The sequence below is a fragment of the Sardina pilchardus genome, chromosome 13 (assembly GCF_963854185.1).
Source record: "Sardina pilchardus chromosome 13, fSarPil1.1, whole genome shotgun sequence".
In the NCBI taxonomy this organism is placed as follows: Eukaryota; Metazoa; Chordata; class Actinopteri; order Clupeiformes; family Clupeidae; genus Sardina; species Sardina pilchardus.
The window spans coordinates 21,790,924-21,809,699 of NC_085006.1; the positions used below are offsets into that span (position 1 = coordinate 21,790,924).

At 39.2% G+C, this 18,776-nt stretch overlaps 1 protein-coding gene and 3 long non-coding RNA genes across 4 annotated transcripts; 1 reads left to right on the forward strand and 3 right to left on the reverse strand.

Annotated features, from left to right (window-relative positions):
- Window positions 1–3,759: 3,759 nt before the first annotated feature.
- On the reverse strand, window positions 3,760–4,437 carry LOC134099837 (uncharacterized). The gene is made up of 3 exons (XR_009941181.1): window positions 4,300–4,437; window positions 4,055–4,136; window positions 3,760–3,817 (listed from the first exon to the last, which is right to left on the reverse strand). It is a non-coding gene; the product is annotated as an uncharacterized LOC134099837 (long non-coding RNA).
- A 1,865-nt stretch (window positions 4,438–6,302) lies between these two features.
- On the reverse strand, window positions 6,303–6,990 carry LOC134100183 (uncharacterized). Its single transcript, XR_009941228.1, has 3 exons — window positions 6,923–6,990; window positions 6,638–6,708; window positions 6,303–6,424 (listed from the first exon to the last, which is right to left on the reverse strand). It is a non-coding gene; the product is annotated as an uncharacterized LOC134100183 (long non-coding RNA).
- Window positions 6,991–7,210: 220 nt separating this feature from the next.
- LOC134100182 (uncharacterized) lies at window positions 7,211–9,673 on the reverse strand. The gene is made up of 6 exons (XR_009941227.1): window positions 9,591–9,673; window positions 8,356–8,407; window positions 8,070–8,140; window positions 7,785–7,855; window positions 7,498–7,570; window positions 7,211–7,283 (listed from the first exon to the last, which is right to left on the reverse strand). It is a non-coding gene; the product is annotated as an uncharacterized LOC134100182 (long non-coding RNA).
- A 5,463-nt stretch (window positions 9,674–15,136) lies between these two features.
- Window positions 15,137–18,061, forward strand: LOC134099184 (olfactory receptor 6N1-like). Its single transcript, XM_062551975.1, has 3 exons — window positions 15,137–15,154; window positions 15,623–16,462; window positions 17,954–18,061. The coding sequence occupies exons 1-3, from the start codon at window positions 15,137–15,139 to the stop codon at window positions 18,059–18,061; spliced, it is 966 nt and encodes a 321-aa protein (XP_062407959.1).
- The last annotated feature ends 715 nt before the right edge of the window (window positions 18,062–18,776 follow it).

The following is an 18,776-nucleotide window of genomic DNA, read 5'->3' on the forward strand; positions in this document are numbered from 1 at the left end:
TTGCTCGGCTGCTCATCTGTGGGGTTGTATTGACTGCCTGCTCCTCTCTAAAAACTGGTGTTTGTGTGGCTATTCCTGTATTGGCTACTCCTGTGCATAGGCTATGTATCACTTGCTAGGGGCTACTGCATTAAGCTGGCGTGAGGGTGGCTGCCAACCCATTGATTAATAAAACTTGTAAAATTACTCTTGTCTGGTGTTGTGTGTCAGAGAGGACCGAATCTGCGTCTTGCTGGGCTAGACCGGCACGACACATATCGTAGGAAAGCTTAGTTTTTGGCCGTTCACGTGAGCACAATAACTTAATTTAATACATTTTACCGAAACGACTGGTTCAGCTTTACAGGGTCACATATCTGATGACCATTGATTTTTTTGATCATAGGCTAGACACTAAAAATTACCACCCTAGATTAGGCTATCGCTCATAAATATAGAAGAAATCGTTTTTTAATATAGGCAGATCTCCACGTTTCACGATTGACCCAACATCATCCAAACACTGAAAACGTGCACAAAACTGAGCTGAAAGCCTAGTTTCACAAATGTATCACATAACTGCTATCATAGTAGGCTACCACTTAACTTAATACCCCGAGTTAAGGCTTTATGCTAGGGTTGCCAACCGTCCCGTATTACCCGGGATTTCCCCAATTATGAGTAATATTGATTTGTCCCTTCAGGGACAGCTCCTGTCCCGTGTTTCAAACACAGCCTTGTAAGCCCATAAGTCATGAAAACCAGTGATTCTTAACCATAGGGCCGCGGCCCAAACTTAGGCCACCAGCAACACGAGGCCCCAACGAGGGCCGAAACAAACTTTCAGTTTTGCACCTCCAACTGCGGCCCGCCACACACTTTAAAGGGATAATCCGGAGTGAAATGCATTTTAGATCAATTTTTCGGACTATTACGTTGAGTTGACACCAAAATCATGTCATTCGGTTGTATTTTGAGAAAGTTCGAGTTCACCGTTTTTAGCCAAGAGCCTGTGCTAACACGGTTTCTCCAAGCGCTGGTTGACCCGCCTCGATTTGCTACTGGTCGATGTCAGAAAACGGTTTGCCGAGTTTAAACCAATAACAACACTCCTTCCTCTGCCTTGAACACGCCTCTACCCAGAGCCGTTGGAACTGCTCAAAGTTGATTGGGGGCAGTCAAAGGGGGCAGTTCCGCAGATTTCGGGAACTCAGAAATTCTTCCCGATTAGCAGTTGACCAGACCAGCGACAGCAAAAGCCGAAGGTGTTACGTCACTGGGAGGGCGTGCCAGGCTAGGTGGCCAGCCCCACCTGCAGCAGCTCTCTCTCTCTCTCACCCCGCGTACACACTGTCTCCGTCCGTCAACGGATCACGGAGGTTGGATGTGCCGTATGTGTATTTGCATACACGTGATCTGATTGGCTGACGAATCCGTCACTGCCTGAAAAGTTGAACATTTCTCAACTTTCTTGACGGAGGCAACCAGGGGGTCAGGATTTGACTGATTAGCTTCGCCGATTAGCAAGACATTTCCTCGTCGCCATTTTCCAGAAATACATCATGTCCGGTGCCGTTTTCCCTGCGTTTTCCTCATGCTGATTGGTGGCTGTTCCACTCTCAGCTCATGCACGAGCTTAGTGTGGGCACGAGCTCTCCTTCTGTACCTTACGTCAATCAGTAACCTGGCACTTAATTGACTAAGTAAAGCGGCACCGGAAACAAGCCCCTTGAAATGCCATGTTGAAGCCTGAAAAAATCGTTCAATTTTGGCAATTTTCACTAGCCTAGCATTCCCATTGAAATGAATGGAGGCGGGACTTGTTCACTTTCTCCAGTTCTTATAATACCTCCATGGAGGCAACGGAGCTGAAGCGACGGACGGACCCACAATGCATTTCGAGTCCGCCCCATGCAAAGTGAATGAGATCCGTTGACGGACGGAGACAGTGTGAATGCGGGGTCAGGCTTTAAGCATACAATCTCTCTGTGAAGACTACATATCTTGTTAAACTGTTTCCTCTGTCTACAACTGTTTCAAAATAAAAGTCCTCACTGCAATAATACACTATTAAATCATTTAACCATTGAAACTACTCAACTATAGAGAGCCGAAGTCCCGCCCTTCTACTTCCGGTCTATGGGACCTATTTCACGATTTTTTATGCATGGGAGTCAACCCAGATAGCAAAATGGCATTGAATCAACGTTGAAAGGATTCGTTGAATCTGCATTGAACTCCGAAGTTGTTTCGACATTGAAAGCGCTCGATGAGATTGCCGTTGAAACCACATCACCATTTCAATCATCTAAAACGTGGATTCAACGTTGATTCAACCAGATGTGATTGCCGTTGAAATTACATTGAAATTTCAATGATAATCAAACGTTGATTCAACACTGATTCAGTGCTCATTCAATGGTACTAATATTGAAATTTGGTTGATTCAACATTGAAAACGTGTCATAAACATGCTTTACCGGCAGCTGGTTCCAGAACCTCACTGCGAAAGTTAAAGTGTCACGTTGTCCCAGTAACGCGATTTCCTGTTATAAACAAACGACCTGCAAGTGGCATTTTCTATTTCCTCACCGTGTTGTTTATTTCAAAATGAAAAATGAATTTTAAGCGGTAAAAGTCACTACCATGTCGAGGCGTGTATGTATGCTTCTGGTGTAGGCTAATGTTCACGCTAGCATGGGGGGGAAAGTGTATAATGTAACGGCAAGCTGGGCTAATCTATGATTACATTAAGTTAGCTAATGCTAGCGTGAACGTCTCCTTTTAGTACACCAGAAGCATACATAAGCGCCTCGACATGGTAGTGATTTTTACCGTTTCAAATTCATTTATTTTAATTTTGAAATAAACAACACGGTGAGGCGATAGAAAATGCCACATGCAGGTCGTTTGTTAACAGAAAATCGCGTTACCGGGACAACGTGACACTCACTCATGCACTCTATGAATACGGATAAATACAATCTGGTTGTATCGGCTGGCATAACATGTCCGTAATAAATACAGTGCAACAAACTGCACTTTGAACAGTAAAAATGAATTTAAAAAAGCACAGTTCACCAAACATACCATTGCCATAATAACCATGAATTCAAGTTGGCTTAACATTTGTCTCAAGTCTTACTAAGCAAAATGAATAACAAAGGTGTTTAATATGAAAACAATCATTTTATTCCTTGTTAATGACCTTCACATACAAAAAACAAAGATGGCCTGTTCAATTAATGCAAACAACTCTACTACAAGTTCAATGTGAAGGGTTTTGTCAAAAATGAGTGTTTACTCTGAAGTCAACCATCACATATTTTGCACACATTTTGCCATGACTAACTCAAAGTTATTATTAGGTACAAGAACAGCAGTGTGTTGACATCAATGTTTGGAATTATCTAAATGTACAACTGAAACTGACTGACTGAAGTCATTTGTGAAGGTCAACAATATCGACCTGTGATGCATATAGAGCAGCTTTGTCAGTTCAGATTTCTCTCTTTGTTGGGCCTATATATACAAATTGTAGGTTGTAATGAGAAAATATGATAAAATAATCATATTTCAACATGGGAGACAAAATGTCCATCAGATACTGGAAATCAAAATCGTATAATGTACTCACTGGGTAGGATGCAAGGTATCTATGACGAGAGCATAGTAGCTGCAAAATAAAATTACCAGGATACCCTGCTTCCTCCACAAATGTCAAAAAATGTGAACAGTCCGTTTCATGAGCTGAACAGAGTTTCTTTCCATAGCTTGCTTAGAAAAAAGTAGGCCGTGCAGTATGGTGAACATCATGAATCCAACACAAGGAGGCATTCTGATTATTAAAAGGAGAGAGCACAGAAAACACACGTGTCAAGTAATGAGATTTAGAGAGTTTCTAAGTCAAATAATTACTTCCATGGACAAACGGATGGGAGGAGTAAGAGCAGTAACAAAGTAAAATAAAAAGGAAAAGTACTCGGGCAGAGATGTCTTTCAAAAAAAAAAAAAAGGAATGAGCTAGAAAGAATAAAGTTTGATGAAGTTGTGCAACAAATGAAGGGATACTTACCACAGTTTGCAGAATACCGGAGAAGGTTGAGAACGGAGTGTAGTGGACATCAGGAAGTCAGGCTTATAGGACATCTGAACATCTGCATAAGGAAAAAGAAGAGGGAACACTTTTGGCATACATGTGGAGTTTCAAATAGAGAGAGGGAGAAAGATATCACTGTGGCAGACCTAGGATGATGAGGTGAGGTGATATGTAGAAGTTATATAACAAAAAGATAGAAACAAGAATTTGGGGATACTTACCACAGTTTGCAAAAGACTGGAGAAGATTGAGAACAGAGTGTAGTGGACATCAGGAAGTCAGGCTTATGGGAATGCAAGAGAAAAAAACAATCCTGCCTGGTGCCTTTGTTGAGAGCCAGGACATCTGCATAAGGAGAAAGAAGAGGGGACACTTTAGGCATATATTTGGAGTTTCAAATGGAGAGATGGAGAGATGGAGAGGAGGAGGGGGGATAGCTGTGGCATACCTAGGATGATGAAGTGAGCTAAAGCTATGCAACAAAAAGATAGAAACAATAATTTGGGGATACAGTGGTGACAGAAGACCACTGTTAATGAGACCTGTCATGAGACATGACATTATATGGATATTTAAGACGACCACAATCTACCAAAATGAGAATTGTTAGGTTTGAGCAGCAAAACCCATACGGAAAAGACATAGAAAAACTTATATGCCAGCAATGTGTTTTATATACAAAACGTTTATGATTTACTCTTAATCTATCAGGTTTTTATATGCCAGTGAAACCATTATAAGATCCTTGCTAAATCTGTGTAACCTGAAACATATAAAACATTGTAAGCTGTAAGGACTGTATGACGTTGTATGAGGAAAACGAGAAAGGGGCCACTTTCAAGAGTAAATCATACAAGTTTTGTATATAAAACACATTGCTGGCATATAAGTTTTTTCTATATTTTCCATATGGGAAGAGCTGACTGACGAGCCCACCACGACCCACTAGGATTGCATTGCTAGCAGTGAAAAATGATTGCCTAAGTTTTAGAAGTTTGGGCAGCAAAAGCGCTGGCTGACGAGTAAATGGTTTGAAATTGTTTGAAAGGCAATATTTGATGATAGTTTTCTGATTAGTCAGTGAAACAGTGGGTCACACCTACGACCAGAGTCGCCAACGCATATGCAGATCATTCTTTTACGTGTGTCGGTAATATTCATAGCTCTCTCGCTACCGAGCTCAGCGGATCAACGGTCCCAGGTGTCGAGAGCTTCCTTCGGTAGCAGCTAGCAGCTAAAGCTGGGTCACGGCAAGGGCTGGAGCTCTGCAAGCTAATAAGCTAACGGTTAGCAGTTAGTTCTGGTGCTCCAATCTTCAAAATGGATGTAGCTGCTACCTGCTAATGGTAACCAACCAACCAACACTAGACTAACCATCCACGTATCGATAACAATTTAACTGTGAATCCAAATTCAAGTCTAAAAACGAATATTAACATAATAGCTAATCTAGCTGCTAACTCACTAGCATAATGATGTTAGCACTAACGAACAACAAATTCAGTTCTTTCACCAACACGGTCGAACTACATCTTGCAATAACCCATTTAACAACTTTTTCTAGTTTAGTTTCTCAATAGTGACCGATAAAAAATGAGAAATGTCGAACTTACCTTTACAAATGTTGTGCTGATACCTCTATTTCTTCTTCTCTAACGTGTGCAGTACAGCGAGAGGATCCAGCTCCTCCGGGAGAAAATTCAAATAAAATCTGCTGCTTGCTGATTGGATGGTTGATTACCCAGTGGGCATTTGATATCAATTTGACATCAATATGACATCGAACATTGATGTCAAAATTACGTCACGAAATAGGTCTAGAATGAAAGTCATATTGACGTCAATGTACTGATGTCAATTTGATGTCAAGATTTTGACCTCTGCTGATGTCATTTTGATGTTATTTTGATGTCATGTTTTGTCGGGATTTGATGTCAATTCAACATGTATTTGATGTCATGATGGTTGATTACGTTTTGATGCTATTTTGATATCATTCAATATCAGGCTTTGATGTCAATTCAACATTTATTTGACATCAAGATGTCATGATGTTGATGTCATTTCCATGTCAAGTTTTGTTGGCATTTGATGTCAATTCAACATTTATTTGATGTCAAGATGTCATGATGTTGATGCATAGGAAGACAATGTTTTAATGCTATTTTGCTATCATTCAATATCAAGCTTCGCTGTCAATTCAACATAAATCCGAAATCAAACATTAATGACAAAAGTATGAACATTTATTGACAAATTTTGATATAATTTCAATGTCAAGAATCACTCAGGACAGGATGAGAAAGCGTAGACCCCCAAACCAGACTGGAGCCACTTGTGAATAACCTGTAACACAGATACATAAATGTACATTTCATTAGAGAGCTTTTCGGTAGAGGGTAGGTTTTATTACAGCAGACAAAGGCATTTAAGCATGTTGACATTTACCTTCACTTCGTCCTGAACTAGTAACACCAGTTACAGAGGCATATGGTTATTTTTATTATTAATGCTTAGACCAAAAGTCAAATAAATCAAATGTAAAACTGTATAGCTTACTTCACTTGGGTGGCAGGACAGGATGAGAAAGCGTAGACCCCCAAACCAAACTGGAGCCACTTGTGAATAACCTGTAACGCAGATACATAAATGTACATTTCATTAGAGAGCTTTGAGGTAGAGGGTAGGTTTTATTACAGCAGACAAAGGAATTTAAGCATGTTGACATTTACCTTCACTTCGTCCTGAACTAGTAACACCAGTTACAGAGGCATATGGTTATTTTTTATTATTAATGTTTAGACCAAAAGTCAAATAAATCAAATGTAAAACTGTATAGCTTACTTCACTTGGGTGGCAGGACAGGATGAGAAAGCGTAGACCCCCAAACCAGACTGGAGCCACTTGTGAATAACCTGTAACGCAGATACATAAATGTACTGTACATTTCATTAGAGAGCTTTTCAGGTAGAGGGTAGGTTTTATTACAGCAGACAAAGGCATTTAAGCATGTTGACATTTACCTTCACTTCATCCTGAACTAGTAACACCAGTTACAGAGGCATATGGTTATTTTTATTATTAATGTTTAGACCAAAAGTCAAATAAATCAAATGTAAAACTGTATAGCTTACTTCACTTGGGTGGCAGGACAGGATGAGAAAGCGTAGACCCCCAAACCAGACTGGAGCCACTTGTGAATAACCTGTAACGCAGATACATAAATGTACATTTCATTAGAGAGCTTTTCAGGTAGAGGGTAGGTTTTATTACAGCAGACAAAGGCATTTAAGCATGTTGACATTTACCTTCACTTCATCCTGAACTAGTAACACCAGTTACAGAGGCATATGGTTATTTTTATTATTAATGTTTAGACCAAAAGTCAAATAAATCAAATGTAAAACTGTATAGCTTACTTCACTTGGGTGGCAGGACAGGATGAGAAAGCGTAGACCCCCAAACCAGACTGGAGCCACTTGTGTGAATAACCTGTAACGCAGATACATAAATGTACATTTCATTAGAGAGCTTTTGAGGTAGAGGGTAGGTTTTATTACAGCAGACAAAGGCATTTAAGCATGTTGACATTTACCTTCACTTCGTCCTGAACTAGTAACACCAGTTACAGAGGCATATGGTTATTTTTATTATTGATGTTTAGACCAAAAGTCAAATAAATCAAATGTAAAACTGTATAGCTTACTTCACTTGGGTGGCAGGACAGGATGAGAAAGCTTAGACCCCCAAACCAGACTGGAGCCACTTGTGAATAACCTGTAACGCAGATACATAAATGTACATTTCATTAGAGAGCTTCTGAGGTAGAGGGTAGGTTTTATTACAGCAGACAAAGGCATTTAAGCATGTTGACATTTACCTTCACTTCGTCCTGAACTAGTAACACCAGTTACAGAGGCATATGGTTATTTTTATTATTGATGTTTAGACCAAAAGTCAAATAAATCAAATGTAAAACTGTATAGCTTACTTCACTTGGGTGGCAGGACAGGATGAGAAAGCGTAGACCCCCAAACCAGACTGGAGCCACTTGTGAATAACCTGTAACGCAGATATATAAATGTACATTTCATTAGAGAGCTTTTGAGGTAGAGGGTGGGTTTTATTACAGCAGACAAAGGCATTTAAGCATGTTGACATTTACCTTCACTTCGTCCTGAACTAGTAACACCAGTTACAGAGGCATATGGTTATTTTTTATTATTAATGTTTAGACCAAAAGTCAAATAAATCAAATGTAAAACTGTAAAGCTTACTTTACTTGGATGGCAGAACCCCCAAACCAGACTGGAGCCACTTGTGAATGACCTGCAACACAGATACATAAATATGCATTACTTTTATCATCAGAAAGAAATGGCCAAATATTTATCATAACCAATAATACACCCCATTAAAAATGCATTATATTGGGATCCACAGAATATGGTGCTGATCATTTTAGCTCCTCTTCCCATATATTCTAAACATTCACAACAAAGTGTCTGGTCTGTGCCAAGGCAAAGCAAGGACATACATGAAGTCAACAACTGCCTCTTCTATTTTGCCTCTTCTCAGTTAAATCTTACTCCAAGGAACGTTCAATGTCATTAAATAAACTCGTAGACGACAGTATTTCTACATGAAAATTTAAAACAAATAGCCTCGTGCCCTTTGTGCATTTATATTTCGTAAAAGTTAGAGAGTAATCTCTAGCAGCTACAATTCAATCTAAAAAGTCACCAGGAAACACGTCTGGAAACCGGACTTTTTAGATTGAATAGTAGGCCTGTTTGCTGGTTTCTAACGTGTACAAAATATAAGCACGAGTCCCAAAGCTATTTGTTGCTGCCAGCAGAGAATGTCGAGCTATGACGTATGTGTTTGAGCATGCGGCAGCTGGTTAGCGCTACCTTATTAGAACTAGCAGGCTACTGCTAACGTCATTCATATTAGAACCATTAGCTAGCAGCTAACGTTATCCCGGACTGGTGAACAATGTGAAATCAGCCTCCCTCCCAGAAAGAAATGATGTTTAGACATCCGAATTGGCCTACGTTTTCTTAAAGACTCCTGAGTCCAACATCTAAGCTTTCATAACGTTAACAAAAACTAGTTTTCCTGTAGCTAACTTTAATGCTATCGTTAGCTAACAAGCTAACGCTAGCTAACGCAAGCCAACTTTTGTTGTTCACAAACACAAAGTTAGCGTTAAACCAAATTAAACGTTGCTCATTTTAAACTCAGTTCTGAGTTTAGCTTTCATTAAAAGGGTAACAAAGCCCTAGTTGGACAGGATTTAGCCCTGTCTAAAGTGGGCTAAATTAGCTTGCGAAAGCTAGCAGCTAGACCGTAGCTGGTGTGTAAATATGAGCAATATCTGCAGACCAGCAAATCTTCGGATAATATCAGCAAATAAAGCTAGATAAGTAGGTTACTTGTGTTATGGAAGTACTTTTTCAGTGGATAGACTCGGTAGCTGCATAAATAAAGCATATAGGAGCATACTTACAGTGAGCCTTCAGACGCCGCTGTTTCGTCTTCCACTTCATCAACGAGAAATTTGAAAACTGAAGGAGCCGTTAGGACTGGAAAGGGCGCGTTCGACGTGCGTATCCGCACGGAGTCCGCCGCAGAGGGTCCGTTTTGGAACCCTCTGCTGTGTGGGTCAGGATGTTGAAAAACTCGCGTCGATTTACAATGAGTAGGCTAATAATATACATTTTCAGACATTTTAACAGACGTTGTTTTGACATAAATTTCACATCAATTTGACGTCTTATTTCCTGACATCAAATCAACGTTGATTTAATGTCAATAATATAGACCTGAGATGTAGGGACCAGAAAAAACATGTTAGATTGATACCTTTGTTGGGCCTCTTTACAACCACAAGGAAATCATTACAAAATATAATGAAATTATGCATATTTATGCACGTCATACATGTTGGTCAAAATCTTGACTACTTGTTGATGTCAAATTGACGTCAGGATGCCAGCTGGGTAAAGCGCGTACCAAAGCTCTATTCTAGAATCTTCGGCCCATACCTTCGGAACATTGACATTGAAACAATGTTGATGAAATGCCAGTTTTTCAACGTTGAAATTATGATTACACTTAAACATTGAATTGATGTTGACTTTTTAACTTCAACCAAACATCAACCAATCTGACCAATTTTCAACTTTAAATCAATGAAGTTTGCTATCTGGGAATGGAGAGATAACAATTATTTTTTGGTCCCGTTCGAGTTGGACCGTGCATTTCACATATGATGTGTGGGAATTTAAAAGATAATTTTTCACATTAATAAAGTTCTGTTTTTCGTTAGACTTTAAAAGTTATGTAAGTTTTGTGCGAATCCCTTCAGTGGACTACATCTCTCGTCTCAAACGATGCACGTCACCAACTAGCAGACGAGAGGCTGGCTAGTTAGCTATGCTAGTTAACGGTTACATCTTGCTGCCAGCTAAGTCACTTAACAGTAGTGTTTGTACAGTCTATGAATGAAATACAACTTATCTGATGTGTTTAGCCCTCTGACTCATGATATTTTCATCGGCAAGGGGGAAGCTCAAATAAGACCTGTTGCTGGCGCCCGTGGCTGTGAATTGGTCTAACGTCACTAACGCGACTGATGTGTTTGTAGTCGTTGGAAACACGATCTTTCACAATGTTGTAATTCACTAGTTACGACATACTTTTCAAATGTCTTTACATGAAAAATTGTCATTAAAATTGACAAACATCATATGGGTAATTCAAGGCACAAGACAATCGGGACCAGAAAATAATTTATATTTCTCCATTGAGTGCCATTAAAAAAAAATCCAAAGATAGGTCCCATGGAGGCAAACGGAAGGGGCGGGACTTCGGCTCTCTATTTAATTGTTCAACCATAGAGCTCCACAGTCCCACTCACAGCCTTGTCCGGAAGTAAAAATCCAATACAATTTCAAGCCATAAAATCGTAACCGTCCATGGTAGACTTAAAACCAGCTACGATGTGACTAAGCGATTATACCTGCTCATATAGATGTCAAAAGTTAACGGGGCATCAACCTTGTTTTGAGAAAACAATGTTTTATTCACGATTTAACGAGAGAGTACTACACTACCCAACACCCTACCGTGTAAAACTGGTGAAAGCAGAGCCTTTGATTGGAAGAGATCGCCGTTGTCATGGCAATCCCAAACAAACTGTACTCAACTTTTCCCGCGCCTATCGTCCAGCTTCGTCTGGCTGTAACTTCAAAACATAAAATGGCTGCAGGGCTGTCAGGACCGATGTGTGGTCTTCCGAAAAAGAACGGGTTTCTCATCTTGAAGGTTGAATTTACTCAATGGAAACGGTAGGAAGTAATCATCCTCTTTTCTAAGATTAATATGGAACCATGTTAAACTATCGTTAGGCTGCAAATGTTGGAAATGTGTGTACGTTTGCAAAGCATCACGGGATTTGAGTTTTCTAATTCGGAATTTAAGATATGTACACAGTCTTGTACCTTTCGTTTTTTTTACATTTTCTGTTCATTTTTTCACTCGAAATGATAAGTTATATGCTTATGAGTCACATCGTAGCTGGTTAGCCTTAGGCATGATCTAAAACTCTTTATATGCGGATTTTTCCAGAAGTCAATGGGAGAAATGAATGAGAAATTTACTTCCGGACAAGCACCTCTCTCGGAGGAGGGGCGGGACTGTGGAGCTCTATTCCAACTGTCAGTTATCATCAACTATGCCTCCAGTCAACTAAATGAAACCTCCATGTACCTAGCAAGCAACATAGCAACCATTAAAATTAAGCGTTTATGACAGTCTCCATAGCAACCAACATGATTATACTACAGTAACTTCTTCATTCCTGATAGTGGGCACCATGGATACCCTAGCAACTACTGTATCAAAATAAAAGTCCTCACTAGCAAGTTAGCTAGTTAGCATTTTTAGCATAACTGCTAGAAATCATTAGCTAATCAACCTGGTTAGCATAGTTAGCATTTATAATGTAACTGTTAGAAATCATCAACTAAGTTAGCTAATCAACCTGGTTAGCATTGTTAACATAGTTAGCGATTTTAACATTACTGCTAGAATTCATTAGCGAAGTTAGCTAATTAACCTGGTTAGCATTGCTAACATAGTTGCATTTTTGGCATAACTTCTAGAAATCATTAGTTAAGTTAGCTGATCAACCTGGTTAGCATTGTTAACATAGTTAGCATTGTTAGCATTTTTACCATAACTGTTAGAAATCATTAGTAAACCAATCAACCTGGTTATCATTGATAGCATAGTTAACATTTTAACATACCTGTTAGAAATCATTAGTTAAGTTAGAACTGGAATGTTTAATATTTAAACTGTCTACCTTCACACTATTAACTCTCTTTAAACTATGCAACTACCATGTTTACCCTAGCTATACCTTAGTAACCATATCTATATTATCTATCAATACATTTCTGCATTTTCATGCACTGGTAATTCCTTGGAATTGCATTTCTAGTTTCAGTTAGCCTATTTGCTGATTTCATTCTCATTGAGCTCAATGCTTCAAACCAGCTAATAGGCTAACTGAAATAAAACCATGCCAATCTCTAGGTATGGTGAAGGGTATGTGATGATGTGGGGCTACTTTAATTCCAAAGGCCAAAGGGACTTTATCAAGGTGCATAGTGTCCTGGATCCATGAAATAACTGGCATTTAAAAATAACTAGTGCGGTGCCCGTGCAAACAATGTTTTCCAATAAACCCAATGATGCTGATGCAGGTAGATCATGTTAGATTGGTGATGATGTAGAATCAGGCCTGTGCAGTCAGTAGAGCTTTTTTACTCTCTTTGCAAAGTAAAAAAAGTGAAGGGGAAAGGCGTTTGAGTTGCAGCTAATGGCAATATTAGACACATTACATAGGCCTACCCGTGCGTTTTTGCTGTTGTTGGGAAATGATAGCCTAAAGCTAGCCACATGACTATGGCCATGCCAGTTCTATGAACTCAGAAGTGATGTTTGAATCAATGTTATAGAGCTCCACAGTCCCACCCACAGCCTTGTCCGGAAGTAAAAATCCAATACAATTTCTCCATTGACAACTGGAGAATAAGCCATAAAATCGTAATCGTCCATGGTAGACTTAAAACCAGCTACGATGTGACTAAGCGATTATACCTGCTCATATAGATGTCAAAAGTTAACGGGGCATCAACCTTGTTTTGAGAAAACAATGTTTTATTCACGATTTAACAAGAGAGTACTACACTACCCAACACCCTACCGTATAAACTGGTGAAAGCAGAGCCTTTGATTGGTAGAGATCGCCGTTGCCATGGCAATCCCAAACAAACTGTACTCAACTTTTCCCGCGCCTATCGTCCAGCTTCGTCTCGCCGGAACTTCAAAACATAAAATGGCTGCAGGGCTGTCAGGACCGATGTGTGGTCTTCCGAAAAAGAACGGGTTTCTCATCTTGAAGGTTGAATTTACTCAATGGAAACAGTAGGAAGTAATCATCCTCTTTTCTTAGATTAATATGGAACCATGTTAAACTATCTTTAGGCTGCAAATGTTGGAAATGTGTGTACGTTTGCAAAGCATCACGGGATTTGAGTTTTCTAATTCGGAATTTAAGAAATGTACACAGTCTTGTACCTTTCGCTTTTTTTACATTTTCTGTTCATTTTTTCACTCGAAATTATAAGTTTTATGCTTATGAGTCACATCGTAGCTGGTTAGCCTAAGGCATGGTCTAAAACTCTTTATAGGCCTACGGATTTTTCCAGAAGTCAATGGGAGAAATGAATGAGAAATTTACCTCCGGACAAGCACCTCTCTCGGAGGAGGGGCGGGACTGTGGAGCTCTATGCCCTTAGCCGATGTCCAGATAGAGTCAAGAGCGGCTGTTTTAAATGCAAATTTTAACAGAATGCTACCGACGTGTGTGTCGGCATATTGTTGCAAGATCAGCAATCTGATCAGGCAACAGAAGCGCTAGGCAACCGCGGTTGTTGTTGAGTAGCCTTACGTGACTTTAACAGCCTGCTTATCAACGTGGGTGCATGTGTGTCAGACTCAGCATGTTTATCCAACATGAACAATCTTGAAACGGTCCGTTTATGTGAGACATCGTAATTTCTATGAATGGCAACACGTGAGTTCGTCAGCGAAATGGGCTTTTTTTGTTTCTATGCTGGAGTAAGTGAGAGTGAGGGGGAGTGGCTAGTGCAGAGAGTGGTAGAATTGTGGGATTGCGGTAGAGTTGTATTTCGCTTCATTTAACAATCTTGATTTGTTGTCCAAAAACGACCAAACTTCGCACTGCACTCACGCATGTCATTAGCAATACCTGTGTCAAATTTCGGATGAGCGGTTCGAGAGTTATGCGAGTAACACACACACAGACAGAGTGACACACAGACACACAGTTCCTTGCATTAATAGATAGATAGATATGTAAGGGATACTGTAGAGAACGCCGGTCATTATCGGAAAATAATTCCCGACAGGATGAACAGAACCCCGACGCGCAGCGGAGGGGTTTAACTTCGTCCTGAGGGAATTATTTTCCGATAATGACCGGCGTTCTATACATTATCGTGCTTATTATACGGCTACTTGCCAAAACGAGAAAATAAACGGACTTGGCTACCGTTTCGTGGCTTCTGCTACAACCAGCGGAGTGAACCCGTTGCCATTGGCAGCGGTCATTATACCTTCGGAGCGGTGATTATACAAAAATAACTGACCGTAGAACGTTGGGGAGGCCCATTCAAAGTGAATGGGAGCTCCCTCAACATTCTAGAGAGCCGTATAATAAAAAATAATAATTCCTGCCTCTATGGGAATTTTAACACATCTGGTTAACAAAGGCTAGGTGTTCCAATACTTATGACCCCTGTATTTTAAGGAAAACCTTTATTTATTTACGATACATTATTCATTCACAAAGAAAATTGATGTCCTGAAAGGTTGGATCTTTCCTCATTTTGTTATTTAAGGCATTACGATCAAATTCCAAAAGATAATTTTATATCCCTCTTTATAGTCAACATTAGAATGTGTCCCAATACTACGGTAACTGTATGCTCTGTGAACTCCCATTGCTCCCGTTGTAGCCCAGCTGTAAGTGTTTGCAGCTTGTCCTAACTATGAAGATTACATTTGTGGTGTTAAAATGTCACTGATTCTACTTCTCTGTGAGGGCAGTTTAGATTATTTCATTACTGTAGCATCTCACTGTGTTCATCCATGGAAATGAATACAAGATACAAGTAGGTCCCTAGGGTGGAAGTAAAGATATAAATGAGCCATCCAGTGCTTGTCGCTTACAAAAGGTAGTCAGAGTATACAGCTGTTATGAATGTAATATATATATATTACTACTACACATTATATTTTATTTGTTATGTGGTTGTTGGTGGATGTGTTTAAATGCTGCTCCATGATGTTACAATTTGCTGTACATTACAGTACACGTGAAATATTCCTGAAATAATGGGAAATATCTCTACTTTTAAATTCTTTATTCTTTCTGGGCTGCAGGACTCGGGAGTTTACAAGCCTCTGTACTTCTTTTTGGTGTTTGTTCTTTACATCCTCATTATCATAGTCAACTTAACCTTGATCTTTATTGTGGTAGTGGATAAAAGCCTCCATGAACCCATGTACATTTTCATCTCTCATTTGTGTGTAAATGGACTGTACGGGACTGTTGGTTTTTACCCTAAACTTTTGCTGGACTTGCAATCCGAAATTCACACCATAAGCTACAGTTGGTGCATGATTCAAATGTATGTCATTTACAGCTCTGCAATGTGTGAAATTACAATTCTAACAGTGATGTCTTATGACCGCTATGTGGCAATTTGCAGACCACTACAATACCACAGCATTGTGACTCCACGTGCTGTGTTAAAGTTGCTTGTTTTAGCCTGGGCTTATCCTCTCTTGTCACCAGCAGTAGGCATACTCCTTACTGCTAGAATACCCATTTGTGGAACTTATATCCATAAGCTATTTTGTGACAATCCTTCAGTGCTAAAGTTGGGATGTTATCGAGCAATAGTCAACCAGGTATGGAGTATGATAGTTATTTCAGGATATCTTATACAGTTTGTTTTAGTTTTAATTTCTTATGCTAATATTGTCCAGGTTTGTATATCATCCACTGAGGGTAGAGCAAAGTTCAGTAAAACTTGTGTGCCTCATATAATGGTTATGGTTATATATAGTGTGACTGCATTGTTTGATGTAATTTACAGCTGGGGTGGTTCTGTAAATCTTCCAATAGGTGTGCGTAATGCATTGGCTGTACAATTTCTGATTCTTCCTCCACTATTGAACCCATTAATTTATGGCCTACAACTTCCACAGATTCGAAAAGTACTATGCCGACAACGTTGTAAACACATGTGTTATCTTAGAAACAATGAATGATTAATCATTGTTTGATGAACCATGATCTTGCTCTGAAATTAAAGGTTGAAGTACAGACTGCCCCAACTGACCCCAACTGATAAATATGGTTCCTGTACTTAATAATGATTTCAGGTCAGTTAAATACTTTGGAAAACAGAGATTATAGAATATAGTAGCTTAAAGCAGAACATAGGCTGAATTGATAAAATACTTACAAGGCCTTGAATAATGTTGTGCTGACAAATTGAACTGTATCAACTGTTCATTGACTATAGGAAGAAAAAGAAAAAAATAATACAAAACAATTATCTTTTTTTGTTATGTGCCTTGTTGATATATTTGTGACCCTCCAAAGCAAAATCAGTCGCTTGTGGCACAATACTATTTTGAGAAAATCCACAATAAACAAACTTTCAGGTTAAAATGTTGAATTTTCACGTTTGAGCAATTCGACAGAATACAGTCTACAGTTTCATATGGTGAACTCATTTCATGGAAAAACATAAGTTTTGACTGTTCAACCTGGTGAAAATTCAACACATTAGCAGTCATTTCCGTTGTCCACGCCGCTTAAAAAGTCGATTTCTCCTCTTCTGGCATATTGTGACGGGAGAACCATGTCAACTTTGGATGCGGTTATCTTAGCGATAGTTTCTGTAATATCTTCGTTTATGGCCATTCATGTGAGCGCAATAACTTAATTTTGTAGATTTTACCAAAGCGACTGGTTTCGCTTTGCAGGGTCAAATTTTAGATGATTATTTATTGTGTCACAAGAAATATTTTTCTGAGTGGCTGGTAGGGTGGCTATATAGGGACACTTATGCAGATCTGGTAAAACACTTTATTCACCTGCCCATGTCAGTCAGCAACCAAAGAAAGTACAGCCAACTGAACACGTCAGCTTCTTTTTAAACTTAACTGCATGTTTCTTTTGCATGCTATAAATGCATGACTATCGCATACTACCATGTCCCAATATAAAACTGCCTTTGCTTGTTCATTAATACTAATTCCATGAATCAGTACAGTAGGCAGCCATTATACCTTGATTTTTTGGTGAATGTACTATACAATATAAAATTGTCAAATCTAAATATTAAAATAACTCATTAAACATGATCACTATGATCAAAGAAAATACATTGTGTCAATTTTTTTTCCTAGTGTACAATTTCAGTGTTTTTCAAATTTGCTCTCATTCACTCTACATCTCTCTGCTCTTCCTATTTGATATAGGTTTCCCCGTAACCTTGACTGCACCAGATTGGTGGAAAGCAGTCGGCGAACTAATTTAGAGTGATAATTTAATAACTAACTTAATGGAATATTAGTAAGATATTAAGGTCTGCATTTATTTGGAACTTGTGTGGCTGCAGTTACTGCTGCCATGTGAACCCGGCCAGACAGACTATCCACATCCATCCTTGTGTAACTCGATTTGTGTTGAACCAGCACGGGTCAGCCCTGCATGCGCCTGGACTCGAACCGCTGAAACAGCAGCACCTCGGATTCGGAGTTGAGCATGCTGACAATCACGCTAAAAGCCAGCTGCACTCTTGAGGTGTCTGGAAGTGAGGTTTACCAACGTTCCACACACACACACACACACACACACACACACACACATTTTATTGAATGTGCTTGTCAACATGTCAATTCTTTGGTTTTTTAATGCCAACGGCTCAATGAACCTCTGCTTTAACCGTGATTAATCCAGTTATTCAAAGTTATTGAGGCTATGATTCTTATTTAGCATAACATATCTACCCTAGCAAAACACCCTAACATCGATTTCAATTACCCTAGCAACAAACTATCAACCACCACTATAATGTCAACTTAGCAACCACCATGGCAACCAACATGATTCCAGCATATTGATATGATGATTCTCTAACTGGGAGCACTTTTGGCACTGTGAACGTATGGAAAATTCACTCTCTTAAAATACACTTAAAACTATTTTCCTAACTTCATTCATTTGTCTTCTAACACAATATAACAGTGGGCAGTTTTAGAATTCCATGAAATATTACTATTTTTAACAGTTTTTCTGTAGTGTGTTTTCAATGATGTCATTTCCACCACTAGATAAATAAATATAAATATAGAGTGTACTGGAATGGTGATATTAAAGTTCTCAGTCCAAAGGCACAAGTATGTCATGAGAGCATGCAAATAGTGCACAAAAATGGCATATAAATCATGTCCAAAGCTATGCCTGTAATTTCTCGGAGGTGGAAATGACATTTTAGCAGTTTTTCTGCAATATTAG